The sequence below is a fragment of the Pipistrellus kuhlii genome, unplaced genomic scaffold (assembly GCF_014108245.1).
Source record: "Pipistrellus kuhlii isolate mPipKuh1 unplaced genomic scaffold, mPipKuh1.p scaffold_m20_p_8, whole genome shotgun sequence".
Taxonomy (NCBI): domain Eukaryota; kingdom Metazoa; phylum Chordata; class Mammalia; order Chiroptera; family Vespertilionidae; genus Pipistrellus; species Pipistrellus kuhlii.
In genome coordinates this window covers 26,309,175-26,324,700 of record NW_023425584.1, presented here as the reverse complement: position 1 = coordinate 26,324,700, position 15,526 = coordinate 26,309,175, and the positions used below count along the sequence as shown (strand labels likewise).

The window sequence follows — 15,526 nt, the reverse complement described above, 5'->3', positions numbered from 1 at the left end:
TTTTATTCTTGCAACCTTCTCAGATTACCCTTCAGCTCATTTATACCTCAACTAACACTTCTAGATGAATTTTTCTGACTCCATCACCAACAATTTTTGACTCCAAACCCCAATATTTAGAACACTTCTGTGCCATGTTTTGTTTAAGCAGAACAACCACTCAACAAAATAATTCCCACTGTCAAATTCAGTCTCTGTGTTTGGTAAGAGGAAGCTGTGGGTTCAAAGGGTTTATAATGGTGTTGTCAGGAGAGAGTAACAGCAGAAGAGTGAGAGAGCGACTGGGAAGGATATAAGGGAAGGGAAATTGGGATCTCTAAGGCAGTTCACAAAGATAAGAAGGTATAGAAGTTCAAAGGAGTGAGAAAGGACATCCACAAATCCAATGGGATATACTGAGCAGAGACACAGTTTTCCAGCAGATCAAATAGAATTAAGTAGTACTAGCATGGCTTTGGGAAATTGTGCACAGGAACTAGGCCAAGGGGGGAGGGGGAGGGGTCTGCTGTAGTTTTGTTTTTGTATATTAAATTATTTTACCCAGAGCCAGCCTCAGATTTCTGTTTTCTCTGCTTACTTTTAGAAATGCTTGTTGAACTGTAGTGAAATTTTTAAAATATTTTATTGATTTTCTTTCAGAGAGGAAGGGAGAAGGATAGAGAGCCAGAAACATCGATGAGAGAGAAACATTGATCAGTTGCCTCCTGCACAACCCCCCACTGGGGATGTGCCCGCAGCCAAGGTACATGTCCCTGACCAGAATCGAAACTGGGACCCTTCAGAACGCAAGCCAACACTCTATCCATTGAGCCAAACTGGTTTTGGCTATAGTGAATTTTTTATGGCAATAGTGAGGTTTGCTGTGTGCCCTATATGATTGAGATGCTGCCCCATCTAGGCCTGGAAGAAAGATCCTGAGTAATGATCCCTCTCTCTGACTGTGACTGTGCACCTGAACTAGTTTGCTGGTTGCCCTCTCACAGGATGTGGGAAGAAGTGAAAGGAGGACACTTTACAGCAACCACCCTCCCCCCATCACCTGTTCCTGCTTTGGGACCATGTAGTCCTGTGTTAGAATAGGGAGGAAGTGGTCTTATAAATGGCCACCATCCTGTTGTCTAGACATTAAGGCAGAGATACGGTCTCAGGGACGCTTCAGGAGCTGCAGAAGGCTGCGCTTGGATTTCCTGTTAGAGGTGGAGTCTTGTTTTTGCATAAATAGTAGGATCCTCCAGCAGAAACCCCACTCATATAGTTTGCTAGCCAGCTGAATTCAGCATTAAGTGAATTCATCCTCAATCCCTTCCAAAAGGATAGTTATTTATTTAGCAACCGGAATATCAGCGTGATTAATAGTACTATAGCGTCAGTTTCCAGGTGAAAGCCTTTCAATCTCATTAGTACCAGTTCACCCTTTATCCCCGACATATAAATAGCTTATGACTAACAGCTGGTGTTTGCAGGACATTGTCCAGGGTCAGGGGACATTGTGATCTTATAATGGAGACATCAACTGAGTGAAGCCCATGGCCTTGACATAATCGCTGTAGAATGATAAGCAGCCCATGGCAGTCAGAATAACAACTGAAACAGAATCCAGTGCTTGTAGACATTGTTATGTCACCTGGAGAGTTCTACCCCAATGATAGATTTTTGTACTGGAACTGGCTAAGAAGTCATGTGCTTTTAGCAGTGTGGCTCAAATAAAAGATATCTGAGTTATTTTTAATTTTTTTAATTTTATTTTAAAAAATATATATTTTATTGATTTTTTTACAGTGAGGAAGGAAGAGGGATAGAGAGCTAGAAACATCGATGAGAGAGAAACATCGACCAGCCATCTCCTGCACGCCCCCTACTGGGGATATGCCCACAACCAATGTACATGCCCTTGACGGGAATCGAACCTGGGACATTTCAGTCTGTAGGCTGATGCTCTATCCACTGAGCCAAACCGGTTTCGGCTATTTTTAAAATATATATATTTATATTGATTCCAAAGAGAGGAAAGGAGAGGGAGAGATAGAAACATGATGAGAAAGAATCATTGATCAGCTGCCTCCTGAACACCCCACATTGGGGATCAAGCCTGCAACCTGGGCATGTGCTCTGACCTTGAACTGAACTGTGACCTCCTGGTTCATAGGTTGATACTCAACCACTAAGCCACGCTGGCCAGGCTGAATAATTTTTAAGAAATGCTGCAGTAATGCTGTCATAGCTTGGGTATTCCAGGAAATAGACTGAGACACTGAGATTTGCATACTGATGGTTTATTGGTGAGTGCTTCTGGGAACATCTATGAGGTGTAAGGGAAGCAGGATTGGGCAGAGGGAGAAATGGAGGCAAGAGGTCCAGGTCTTTATCCCCATAGCCATTCCCATCAACCAGCTAGGAGCCCTTAGCAACCAACACTTCAGTAGTCAGGGAACAAGTGCCGTGATCCTGAAGTGTGAGATCTCAGCAGGGGCACGTCACCTTTTCTGCTACAATTGTCAACTAGTACTTTTACTTCCATTTACAATTTCATTTTACCTACTAAGTAGCCCACAAGGTAGACAGGTCTGGGAGGGATCATTCTTTCCTTTATACACATGAATACACAGGGAAATCTAAGCACAGAGAATGTGAAAGACTTGTCCAGAGTCACCCAAGGCTTGTCTCTGGTTCCCATCTGGAGCAATATGTACTCAAAAGATTAATTTTTTCCTACATTGAGAGTGTATAGAATGTTAGAATATAAGAACCAGAAAATTCAGGAAAGGCAAGTAGTCTAGCTACCTCGCTTGAAAAGAAAATAGGCTCAGAAATGATAGGTGATTTCATCAAAGTCAAGCTGTGAGTCTGTGGCCTTGTGATTAGATTTCCTGTACCCAAGAGCCAGTGTTCATGACCTCTCATATCTCATATGCTGGGCACAGTGTACCACCTAAGAGCTACAGACACAGCAGGCTACAGGTCCTGCCTGAGAGGGTTTTAGAATCTACTAAGTCTTTTTCGTCCACTTGAATTGTTTCAATGACACAGAGAAGGTAAAACTTGTTGTTCTTGGCTTTCTCATATCACCTTTCAGAGTCTAAACCCAGAAGAAAATAGCTTATTGTGGCTTCAGCATGGGTAATCTGTATTCTCCCTGCTTATAAAGTTAAACACTGCATGTAAACATACACAGATGGCTCTTCCATTGACTCTCCCCAAGATTTATTTTCAAACACAGATTACCGAGAAAACAGATAACTGTTTTCTTTTCCTCCTCTTTAAATGACTTTACCTTATTTACGATCTTTTATTTTTAGGACACACAGATAAAGCTATATGGGAAAAAGTGGGTGGGTATTTGCTTTTTGCTTTATAAAGTCATAGACCTACCCTCGCCGCTGTGGCTCAGTTGGTTGAGCATTGTTCCATGCACCAAAAGGTCACTCTTTCAATTCCTTGTCAGGGTACATGCTCTGGTTGCAGGTTCAATCCCCAGTTAGGGTGTGTATAGGAGACAATCGATATCTCTCTCTCTCTCTCTCTCTCTCTCTCTCTCTCTCACACACACACACACACACACACACACATCAATGCTTCTCTCAAATCAATAAAAACATATTTAAAGTCATAGACCTATCTTTGCTTCACGCCTTCCCAGTGTTATTCTTACAGATGGAACCACAGTGAGACTTAACCTGGGACATGCAGAGGACATTTGCCCTTATAGTATTTAGCTCTCACCCCTGGAGTTTCCTAATTAGAATGCATTGTGCCTCCCATGTTCTCACCTCCAGATTTAGTATTTCTTTTTAAAAATATATATATTTTATTTAATTTTTTACAGAGAGGAAGGGAGAGGGATAGAGAGATAGAAACATCGATGAGAGAGAAACATCGATCAGCTGCCTCCTATTCACCCCCTACTGGGGATGTGCCATAACCATTACCAGAATCGAACCTGGGAACTTTCATTCCGCTGGCTGACGCTCTATCCACTGAGCCAAACCAGTTTCAGCAAGATTTAGTATTTCTTTACTGGTGATAATTGGCCACTGTTTATAGCTTTTTTTCTCTTCCCTCTTTTAGAGCAGTTAGGTTAGTCAGTCACTTCATCCTACTTAGTTAAATGGACAGAAGCAGACCTGACGAAAGTTCTCTCCACCTCCCGAATCTCTCAGAGAACTCCCCACAGGGGCAGAAACTGGCATACATGTTTTACCTAGAAAAGGAGACCCCAGAGCTGCTAGAATGTTCTGTTAAGAATGTGCATGGGGGCATAGAAATGAGACTGCAGGCCAGAAAATAATTTTAATGCCAAGTAGAAAGGACCGATTCACTTTGTGTTATTTTTATTGCTTTTGCTCTACCAATTTCTCCTTCCTATGACTTTGAGAAGGTGGGAAGAGCTGTCCGTATTTCTGGAATGGCGGTCCACCTGGAAAGAGTCTCTCATATTGGTAGCTTGCTCCCAGATCTGGAGTAATGTTAGTATCTTTTAGAGCTGGGAGTAGATGTGAAACAATGAAATAATTTATATATGGCTTACTGCCTCTACTGATAATATCACCTTCCTTCTTTTTTAAAATATATTTTATTAATTTTATACAGAGAGGAAGGGAGAGGGGCAGAGAGCTAGAAACATCAATGAGAGAGAAACATCAATCAGCTGCCTCCTGCACATCCCCTACTGGGGATGTGCCCACAACCAAGGTACATGCCCTTGACCGGAATCGAACCTGGGACCTTTCAGTCTGCAGGCCGATGCTCTATCCACTGAGCCAATCCGGTTAGGGCATCACCTTCCTTCTTTCAGGCACAGGGCAGCTTCATCATCCTCGTACTCATAGGGACCCACCGTTGCTTTTAAAGAACCTGCAAAACAAATAGTTAATGAAGGAAGGCTGAACTTCTTGGAAGTAGTAATATAATAGGCAAGAGAAGAGAAGAGCTTGGGTGTTTAAAAGTATCTCCTTTCTGGTTAAAGTACAAGAGCCTTGAGGAAGCAGGAGGAGGGAGAAGGGAGGAGGGAACCAGAGAAAACATACTTTCTCTGCTGAGCGGCATCCTTTGCTGTTATTCATGTTTATATTCTTCATGGAGATGAGGGTGATGTTGTCTTTCTCTCCATTGGCTGTGGAGCAGCTAGGAGTAGGAAGGGAACATGGGTTATGGATAGGAGGAGTGGGAGGGCAATGTGGGGGGCACGCGTGTACAGGATTTGTTAAAACTTAGACCTTTGTTTTGGTGTTGGATCATAATGAAATGAGAGTGTGTTTTGAAGCTCAAAATACTTGTATTTAAATCTTTGTTTTACTACCTACTGCTTGTGTGATCTTGACTGAGTTATGACCTCTCAAGTCTCAATTTTTTAATGTATAAAATGCAATAATATCTGACTGGAAGAATTGCTCTAAGAACTTGAGCTAATATTTTTTTTTCATTTTTTATTAAGGTATTATATGTGTAAATATCTTACCATTGCCCAATTTGAGATAATATTAACAAATATCTACCAAAGGGCTTGGCACACAGAAGGTAGTCAATAAATGGTTCCTTAAATAAATATCTTCTTATTTAAGGGATATATTAGAATCTGAATTCCTACACTTTTCTTTTTTTAAAATATACTTTATTGATTTTTTTTTACAGAGAGGAATAGAGAGGGATAGAGTCAGAAACATTGATGAGAGAGAAGCATAGATCAGCTGCCTCCTGCACACCCCCTACTGGGGATGTGCATGCAACCAAGGTACATGCCCTTGACCAGAATTGAACCTGGGACCCTTCAGTCTCCAGGCCAACGCTCTATCCAATGAGCCAACTGGCTAGGGCTAAATTTCTACACTTTTCACGAAGGGGTAAAAGGGGCTCAGCCCTGGAGCTAAAGGGGTCCAGTCCATCTCCTGTCACCTGATTTCTTCCTTTCAAGTCTGCTCTTGTCCTGCTTGCCCCTAGCTCTGGTCTCAGTGGAGGCTGTCAGGATTCCGTGTGTGTGTGTGTGTGTGTGTGTGTGTGTGTGTGTGTGTGTGTGTAGAAAGCAGGAAGCTCTGGTTCCCTCTTGGAGGGAAGACTGAGAAGTCAGATAGATAATGCCTGCTTACACCTCTGACAGTCTTACCTTTCAGATAGCCCTGAACTCCCAGGTTTCTGGGGATCTGTAAAAATCCAAAGGCACAGATCAGGGGTCACATGTTGTTACTCAGAAGCCCAACCTGCCCCTCAAAGTTCACCCAAGTGGACCCTCCCATTTCATCTAATGGTGCTGATGTTCCCATTCCTTCCCTCAACTCTAGGCTGGGTGTCAGTCCCAGAATCTAGCTCTGGGTCCCTCGGCAAAGAGGGGCAAAGGAGGGCCCCCAAGGCTCAGGCGTGTACCTTCAGATTCCTTGTTCTTCTGACACTTAAACCTTAGACTGACCACACTGACCAGGATGATCACCACAACCACCAGGATGACAATGAAGCTGATGACACCTGAACAGGGAAAGGGTGGGGTGAAGAGGAGGGAGAAGAGGGGACAAGAGGGGATAGCACAAGTTCAGATTCTCTTCCTAGCTAAGTGCTCTGTAAGCAGGGTCCAGAGCAAAGTGAATTTTGAATTCCCCTTCTCTGCGAATTAATGAACTCTCAGCTTGCTGCCCTGGCCAGAGTGGGTTCCACAGCCCTTCTCCCATCTTCCCATAAGAACGGGAAACCTAGCAAAACCCAGAAGAGCTGACTAGAGTCAGTGGATGCTCTTTCCCACCAAAGCCTTCGTTGTCAGCCAAACCCTCTAGCACAAATGGGTGAAATTTGAACTTGTGTTTCCTGACCAGTGTCCAAATCAGTTCAAAGGTGGGGTCCCCTGCCACATCCCACCTTCTCCTTCCTCTCACCAAATGCAGCCACAGTGAGCACTTGCTCTGACATAGGGGTGGGCAGAATGGTGGGGTCTTCTCTTGTCTTCGGGCTCATGGTGGCCAATTTGGAAGTAACGTTTTGAGAGGTGTCTAAAACGAAATGGTGATGGGTGCTTCAGTAAAAGGACTTATTCAGCTTACTAGAGAAAACTAGTGTTTCCACACACACACACACCCATACACACACACACACATTTCCTCCAGGTAAAGGTCTGCAGGGAGAGCTCAAGCCCTACAGAAAAACTTCCTCCCTGCCCCTCTGACCAGGTCCCATGGGGATGAAGGTCAGAATTGGGTGCTGTTGGATCACATGACTAGATTGCTGGTTGCTTGTGTTACTAGTTATAAAGGACTTCAGAAAGTCCAGGATGCTTCCCTCATTATGCTCTTCCCACCATCCCCTTGGAGCCCAGCAGAAAGGGATTTATGCTGCAGACATAGGGAGACAGGCTGAGCAAGGCTGAGCCATCTGTGTTTTGCCAAGAGTTGGAGAGGGAAGAAAGAAGGGCACCGGATGTTTGTCTCCAGGCACTGATCTAACAGGCCAGCCTGCCAGTGAAAGGGCGTATGTTTCTGGCCCTCTTAAAAAGTGAGGTGGTCCTCCATCTCATCCCCTCTGAGACTCATTGTACTGTAGGCCTGATCGCTGTTCCATTTCTTTGTCCTCACCCCCCTCCTAAAAATGTCTGGGACTATAAAAAACACACACAATGCCGAAACCGGTTTGGCTCAGTGGATAGAGCATTGGTCTGCGGACTGAAAGGTCCCAAGTTCAATTCCGGTCAAGGGCATGTACATTGGTTGCGGGCACATCTCCGGTAGGAGGTGTGCAGGAGGCAGCTGGTCGATGATTCTTTCTCATCGATGTTTCTAGCTACCTATCCCTCTCCCTTCCTCTCTGTGAAAAATCAATAAAATATATTTAAAACACACACACACACACACACACACACACACACAAAACAAAACAAAACAAACAAACAAACAAACAAAAAATAACACACACACACACACACCCAGAGCCAAGGGGTAGGATGAGAGAAAGGATCAGGGTTTCTTTGTTGTGAGCACAGACAGGACATGCCTCTGCTTCTGCGCCAGCCACCGTTGCTACTGCTGCTGCTGCTTGGGACCCCTGTGCCTGTGCCAGGAACAGCAGGCCAAGGTGGGTAACCACCCTGCCCCGCTCTTCTCCCATGCTGCTTGAGAAGCAGGTAACTCTTTCCCAACCTTTTCTGCCTTCCTTTCCATTATTATATTTTGGGTTCTCCTAACCCTTCCTTTCCTTCTCTATGCCTTTTTCAATCCTGAATCAACTCTTTCTACCTTCACTGTGACCAGGTCCAAGTCCTTGTCTCTACTCCCCACCAACCCTCTCTCATTCTCTCCAGGGTGCCACTGATGTGGATCCTGAGACCCCTCACTGGGGGGGCAGGACCTGGGTCCCCTCCAGAGGAGAGGAAGGAACCCAGCTTGATACTTACCAGATCCTGATGTGTGCTCCTGTGGCTGGGGTGGGGAGTGACCATCCATGGTGCTTGACCTTGACATCACAGGTTTACTGGGGCCTGTGGGGACCTGTGAGGCCTTCTCTGGAGCAGCTGTGGATCAGGAAGCATTTGTGGGCTGCTATTGCTTCAGCCAGCATGTACCCAGGGAAGGCTCTTTAGTCCAAAATTGTTCTTTTTATTACTGCTTTCCCTTCCAGAAGGAGCCATCCTCCTTTTCACCTGTTTCCTCTGCCTGGAATACACCCTATCCCCCTTCATCCCACAATCTTCATTTAGTCAACCCCTTCTCCGGCCTTAGCTTTAGAAGCAATCTGGGATGTACCCCAGGTCGGAAGTGGCTGACATTTGTCTGGATTCCAATAGCACCTTCATCTTATGCCTACACTAGGGGTGTCGAACTCAATCAGAGAAGGGGCCAAAATCTAAAATCCAGCCTAAATCGCGGGCCGAATGGTTTACTGAACAGTCATAAACTGTCATTGTGATGGAAACGCAGCGGAGTGCAGTGATGACAGCGCGGTGCGGGCCACATTGCAAGGCCTAGCGGGACGGATTTGGCCCGCGGGCCTTGTGTTTGACACATGTGGCCTACACAATCCTTCTACCCTATCTGTAATTGTCAGGGTAAGATCTTGTTTACTCGTCTGTTTTTCCAGCGCATTCTCCTTAAGAACTGACACTGTGTCTGCTTCCTCTTTGGGCCCTCCCTTGATGAAATTTATAGTTTCAGTGGCAGAGTACCTGGGGTACTGGTACTGGTACTGGACAGAGGGCTTGGGCTGTTGGGCTCTGAGGAAGGGCTGTCCCTCCCAAGGACTGAGGCATAGGGGGAACTGGAGGTGGGGCAGGTTTGATGACACACACTTCCAATCCATATGAGAACTCCTGGGCTGCAAGCAAGTCTGAAGGGCTGGGCAAGGGGCTGGGCAGGGGGCAGGGATCAGCCCCTCAGCAACCACACTCACTCACCTGTGTTGGGAGAAGGTGGCAGTACAGTCAGATTTAGAATGATGGCTCCTGAAACAGATCATCCAAGGCTGACGGTCTATTGCCTGTTATTGCTCTGAGTCCCTCTCTTCTTCCCTATAGCTGGTGTTTTCTAGTCTTTCTTCTTACCCCATCCCTCACCTGCAACCATTCACCTCTCTCTTTCAAAACAAGTTAGACTGGGCCAAGCTGAAAAAAGTCCCTAGATGAGCTCAGCTTTGGATGTTCTGAGAGCACTGGCCCCACCCCTAATCAGCTAAGATCCGTGTAAAACATTGCCTAGAGCTCTCCTCGGCTTTATTAAGCTCCCAGACCTAAATGCTAGAGGAGTCCCTGTGTGTGTTTGCTCTTACCCTGTTGCCTAGAGTGCTGCATTGTCGTGGGCTGGGAGTTGTGGCCTGCAAGAGAAAGCAAAAGGCATAGACTAGCTTTGTGAGTCTCCCACCCAGCACAGAGCCCCCAGAAAAGCCAAGGCCTTTTGGCTTCCAAGCCTCCCATGCTGACAGACGCTAAAGGATGTGGCTCCAGCTTACGGGGCTGGCTTCCTCTGAGATCATGACTGAATAGCATCATCACCACCACCACCTCATGATTCAGTTCCCAGAGCCCTTTCCGGTCTCTTCAATTCCACATGGGTTTTATAGCAACCTGACACAATGTCAGGGGAAGGTTATTTTAAAATAGTGATATGTCCGAGGACAGAGGGCCAGATGCCTGCCAAGTCTAGACAAAGACTCCAGGTCTCCAAACGAATGCTGACATCAGACTACCACAGTGCCATCCATTCTACCCTGCAAACAGTGTCCGTCATACTAGTCCTGCGCAAGGGGAGGGGTGGAAAGATGTGATGAGTAAGATGGAGTTAGGGATTGGGGTTGGTATCTGGGCTATCTCTGTGCCCTCCTCCAGCCAGAGGTAGGGGCCAGGAGCAGGGAAGCTCTTAGATGAGTGGTTAACTTAACTCTCACAGATAGAGGCTTCTCAATAATGGTTGTTGTTGGCCAAACCCAGGGAGAAGGTTATTAGGACGCCCCAGTAAGAAGCTCTCTCTAGATTATTTCATGACTACATGTGTATGCCTGCCAACCTCTAGGCAGATGTGTGTGTGTGTGTGTGTGTGCCTGTGTGACATATATGTGTCCCCTGTGTCTGCGGGACCTCAAAGGTCAGGTTGTGTTTGCTCATTTTCCACAATGAAATCATTCTTGAAACCTGTGAACAATGTGAAAGGAAAACGTGGGGAAGTGGAGCCGCCCAGCTGGGTTCCCGTCCCTCCACTCAGGCTGGGACGGCAGCCGCTGGCCTGGCCCTCTGCTCCCTCAGCGCCCATAATCAGGGAAGTACCAAGCTGGGGCCCCGGTGAACCGAAGCAGCTGGAGGCCAGGGGCCCGCCCAACCAGCCGCAGCCCGTTGGTCTGTTTATTTTCCTTAGCCGCTGCCTTCCTCCACGGGGCTGTCACTTGGATGGTGTGGAATTGTTTCCAAGCCCACCCGTTCCCAAACCCGAGGCCGTGCCCAGGCTGTTTTTCCAGGTCACAATCTCTGACACTTCATCCCCGGATTGGGTCGGGGGTCGAGAGGGGAGTTAAAACTTGTAGGTGGCTGAAGCCGGTTTGGCTCAGTGGTAAAGCGTCCGTCTGTGGACTGAAAGGTCCCAGGTTCGATTCCAGTCAAGGGCATGTACATTGGTTGCGGGCACATCCCCGGTGGGGTGTGTGCAAGAGGTAGCTGGTCAATGTTTCTCTCTCATCAACGTTTCTTTCTTTCTTTTTTTTTTTTTTTTTTAATATATTTTATTGATTTTATACAGAGAGGAAGGGAGAGAGATAGAGAGTTAGAAACATCGATGAGAGAGAGTCATCGATCAGCTGCCTCTTGCACACCCCCTACTGGGATATGCCCGCAACCAAGGTACATGCCCTTGACCGGAATCGAACCCGGGTCCCTTCAGTCCCCAAGCCGACACTCTATCCATTGAGCCAAACCGGTTTCGGCTCTTATCGACATTTCTAGCTCTCTATCTCTCTCCCTTTCTCTCTGTTAAAAATCAATAAAATATATTTTAAAAAAAAAACAAACACACACACACACACACACACACACACAAAGAAAAACAAACAAACAAAAAAACTTGCAGGTGTCCCACGCTAGAGAGAACTTTTCCCAGCTGGGGAATTACCCTTTTAATCCAAAGCATGTTCTGAAAGCACCCATCAGAAGGTACCTTAGATACCATCTAAGCTCTATATGGTTATAACTTTAGTTTTCAGCCGGAGGGCACAATGCATGCCTTCCCACATTTATCTAAAAACAAAACTTATGTCTTGGAATGAGTTCCAAAATCACAAGCTCCAATTCTCGGCAGACTGCTCTTTGTCACCTGCTCTCCACCCCCTTTTACTGGAACTTTTTGTCATCGGGAGATTCCTCTGTGGGAAGAGAAGGGATTAAAGGAGCATCTGTTTTTACAGGCCAGGGTGCCTCTGACCACTGGACACGCAGACAACCAAAGGCCACTGGCCACTGGGATTTCTTATTTTCCGGTCTCCCCTCCCTCATTGCTACCTGCCCCTCTCTCCTCCTCCTCCACCACCACCATCCTGTTTTTCTCAGCAGCATAACTTAGTAGTTGAAATAATAGATTTTGGAATTTGACAGGCTTGAGAGTAAGTCCTGACTCTGTCACTTACTGGCTTGGGCTTTAGTCTTTCTCTTTGTTAAAGAGCAAGTGATTTTAGTACTTCCTAAGTGGTTGTGAAGATAAGAAGATGCATATAAAGTACTTAACATAGTGCCTGCCAGACAGAGACCATGCTCAATAAATGCTAAACATTTTTAATTTTGCCTCATTCTCTCAAATCCTCCAAGTCTCCAGTCTGTCTGCCCTGCCCTGATGTGTGTATTGAGAGTTCAGTCCCTTTGCCTATCCCCAGAAGGACCCCTCAGCCCTCCAAAATGAAGGAGACAGTGAGTGCTCTGAGGGGCTAGGAAACTCCAGCGGTGAGCATGGCTCACGGGGAGTTTACACAAGGCATTCCTAGCCCTGGCACTCGCCCAGGACAGGGCAATGGGTAGGGACGCTGAGAGAAGCCTGGGCCTATGAAAACGCCACCCCATGAGCTACACCTTTTCATCTTCTCTGCCATTTCTGCCGTTTGGACAACAGCCTGGTCCCCCAGGCCCAGATCAACTGCGTGACTCTATCCTTTGGGAAGTAAAAATCAGAGTTTTACTTCCAACCCATGGACTTGTAAAGAAGTGCCTGCCCTCTCCACGAGGCAGGCTCCTGGTACCCGGGCCTTCCACCCACCACCAGGAGAGGCATCCTCCCTCTCCCACCCAAGCACTCGTGCGTGGGTTCTCTTCGGCTGTTTGAGCCCAGGTTCGTGAATCTTCCGCCGGGGACTCATGGACGGTGAGGCGGGGGTGGGGAGGGAATGACCGAAGGGAAGTTGCTGCCGGGTGAGTCAGAATCTCCTGGATTTCTCATGGTTCCCAGCAACTGCTCCCTAGTGAGAGGACCCCCTGATGAGCTGTTTACCCACGCACAGCGAGCAAAGCCCCGTCTAAGAGAAGTTTTCAAGTTATCTCCTCTGAAGACCATCTCATCTAGACCCCTGGCTGAGGGTGTTGAGTACATCCTCTTTGGCGAACAGTTCTTTGTACCTAACTTGAATCCCTCATGCTGTGTGTGAACTTAGAGTCGGTATTTGTTACTCCCCCATACGGAAGAAAAAAAATTAAAAAAAAGAGAGAGATTGCTGTAAAGAGAGATCACAAGGCGCAGACAGTTTTGTGCTAGAACATTCCAGAAGGAGCTTTCAGACCTCAGTCTTACACCAAGACAGCCAGCCACATCCCACACTTTAGGAGGCCAGCCTTCATGGGAGCCCCGGTTCAGCCTGGAAATTTTCCCACAAAAGGGTTTAACCGTGTGCTATTTCACCCGGGCCCGGTAATGACCACCTCCCCATCCAACCGATCTCCTCCATGAAGGGCTCTGGAATTTCCCCTGGGCACAGCCCTGGATGGAGAGCCGTGTATGTGGTGTGTGACCCGAAGGAGGGGCAGGCGCTCAGGCCTGCCAGCCCCCCGAGGGGACCTGCTGACAGAGCGGCAGTGCCTCTTACCTTGGAGGAGGAGGAAGCTCAGGATCACCCGGCACAGCTGCGTGGTTCCAGCGGTCCCCATGTCAGCGGGGTCTGTGGTGGGCAGGCAGCTGCTCGGTGGAGGCTCTGTCCATAGTGGAGAAGAGAGAGGGAGTGCTGGGAGGGGGAGGGGCTGGGGGCTGGCTCTCCAGGAGCTTCCTGTCAAAGAATAGAAGGAAACAGATTGGGACTAACTCCAGGGCCCTGCTCAGCCCGACAGCCCAGACAAGGATGTGATGCTGAAACATCAACCACCGGATTGCGCCCTGGGTCCCAGGACTCTGCGTGGCCTGGGCTGGGGCCGCTGGGTTCCCCTCCAGGGCCTGTCCTCAGAGGCCAGTGATGGCAACCTGCCCCTCCCCGGCCCCTGCCCGCCTCTTCTCCTCCAAGGGGTCCCTCCACACACCACCCAGCGGTTTTCCTGGAATGTAACTCCAGCTCCTCCCCATGCTGTCTCTGACCGTGAGGAGCTCTGAAACTCAGCCCACCAGCCGCCCATGCTCTGTAGACTCTGAATGCTCCCTTTCTTCTCCCTCCTCAGGGCTACGGATGCAGACAGGACTCCCAATATCTTTCAGTATTGTTATTCTTAAAAGAAAAACAAGGGAACCACATTCCAAGCATCCCTCCCGCAGGCCCCTCCCCTCATCTTGGCGTCAGGCCTTCCCTGTGCTCCAGCAGCATCCTTGTCCTTAGCATCCAGCCAGTACACATCCCACCGCCCTCTCTTCTATGGACACATTGTCATTTTTCCCAGCATCCTTTGGACCTAGCACAATGCCTGACAGATAGTAGGCATAAATGTCTCAGCACCTATTTATTAAACTAAACTCTAAATATTTAGAGCAGAGAAATGTTACACATTTAATCTATATATACAATATAAAGAGCCAGGGTTCGTAACGTCCAAAATGACCAAAGGCTTGACCGAGGGGGCTGCAATCAGGCCCAGACAGAGGCTGGAGAGAAAAGCAGGGTCTGATCACAGACCCCGTGGCAATCTGTGCTGGGTCAGTGTGGCGGATGTCAGTCCTGCAGTCAGTGAAATAGGGTCAATTAATATTAAGTGAATATAGGGTCAATTAATATCTCTTTGAGAAGAGTTGGGAATATAAAGTACAATATAGAGCAATTACTTATATTGTTTCACATAAAACTCTTTTCAACTAAGATATTTTCCTTTATCTAAAATATATCTAGCCGAGACTGGTTTGGCTCAGTGGATAGAGCATCGTCTTGGGGACTGAAGGGTCCCGGGTTCAATTCCGGTCAAGGGCATGTGCCTTGGTTGCGGGCATATCCCCAATAGGGGGTGTGCAGGAGGCAGCTGATCGATGACCCTCTCTCATCGATGTTTCTAACTATCTCTCTCTCCCTCCCTCTCTGTACAAAATCAATAAAAATATATTAAAAATAAAATATATCTATATTGTTGAAAGTATTACAGATGTCCTTTTGTTGCAGGGTTTTTTTCCTCCCTATTGATCTCCTCCACCCTGTACCCACCCCTTCCAGGCCTTTGTCCATGGGCTATTCCTATCTAATACATAAAAATCTAGAAATGTTTAGAGAAAATAAAAGAAAAGATATGCCAGATAAATATTGAACCAGAAGAGCTGAAGTTGCTGCATGAATACTGACTGGATATAGGCTTGCAGCCAAAACACAGCTCATGAGATAAAGTTAGTCATTGTAACATAACAAAAGGTTCCTTTCATTAAAGAGATAAGATGGTTCCCAATACTTATACACATAAAAGAACAGTGTGGGGGTTCAGAATGAGCCTCACCAACATGTGTCTCAGTGGTATGAGATTTTTGAACTAAGGGCAATTTTAGCTTCAGACTCAAGTGAAAATTCTGCCCCTCCCTTTAACTACATAAAAAAAAATAAAAATAAATAAATTGAATTAGAGGCCTTGCCCATAATAAGACATTATCCTATATAATAGAAAGCTAATATGCAAATCAGCCGAACAGCAGAACAACTGGTCGCTATGACA

At 46.9% G+C, this 15,526-nt stretch overlaps 1 protein-coding gene across 5 annotated transcripts; it reads right to left on the bottom strand.

Annotated features, from left to right (window-relative positions):
* Window positions 1-4,268: 4,268 nt before the first annotated feature.
* Window positions 4,269-13,774, bottom strand: ECSCR (endothelial cell surface expressed chemotaxis and apoptosis regulator). 5 transcript variants are annotated; one of them, XM_036424905.2, is made up of 9 exons: window positions 13,507-13,704; window positions 9,730-9,774; window positions 9,359-9,406; window positions 8,363-8,479; window positions 6,855-6,968; window positions 6,355-6,453; window positions 6,098-6,134; window positions 5,025-5,121; window positions 4,269-4,851 (listed from the first exon to the last, which is right to left on the bottom strand). In XM_036424905.2, exons 1-9 carry the CDS (start codon window positions 13,565-13,567, stop codon window positions 4,843-4,845), a joined length of 627 nt encoding a protein of 208 aa, XP_036280798.1. In that variant the 5' UTR covers window positions 13,568-13,704; the 3' UTR covers window positions 4,269-4,842. The 5 variants fall into 5 exon arrangements, with proteins under 5 accessions (XP_036280798.1, XP_036280802.1, XP_036280801.1 ...); XM_036424909.2 differs by lacking the exon at window positions 6,855-6,968 and having other exon boundaries at window positions 13,507-13,774; XM_036424908.2 differs by lacking the exon at window positions 6,098-6,134 and having other exon boundaries at window positions 13,507-13,769.
* Between the last annotated feature and the right edge of the window lie 1,752 nt (window positions 13,775-15,526).

What these genes read in the sequence shown, in the direction of transcription:
- ECSCR (XM_036424905.2), bottom strand. Translation starts at nt 13,567, where the DNA reads ATGGGGACCGCTGGAACCACGCAGCTGTGCCGGGTGATCCTGAGCTTC. An exon ending in GCAGCACTCTAGGCAACAGG is followed by an intron (nt 9,407 to 9,729) that starts GTAAGAGCAAAC and finishes GATCTGTTTCAG; the next exon opens with GAGCCATCATTCTAAATCTG. An exon ending in GCTCACTGTGGCTGCATTTG is followed by an intron (nt 6,454 to 6,854) that starts GTGAGAGGAAGG and finishes TTCCCTGTTCAG; the next exon opens with GTGTCATCAGCTTCATTGTC.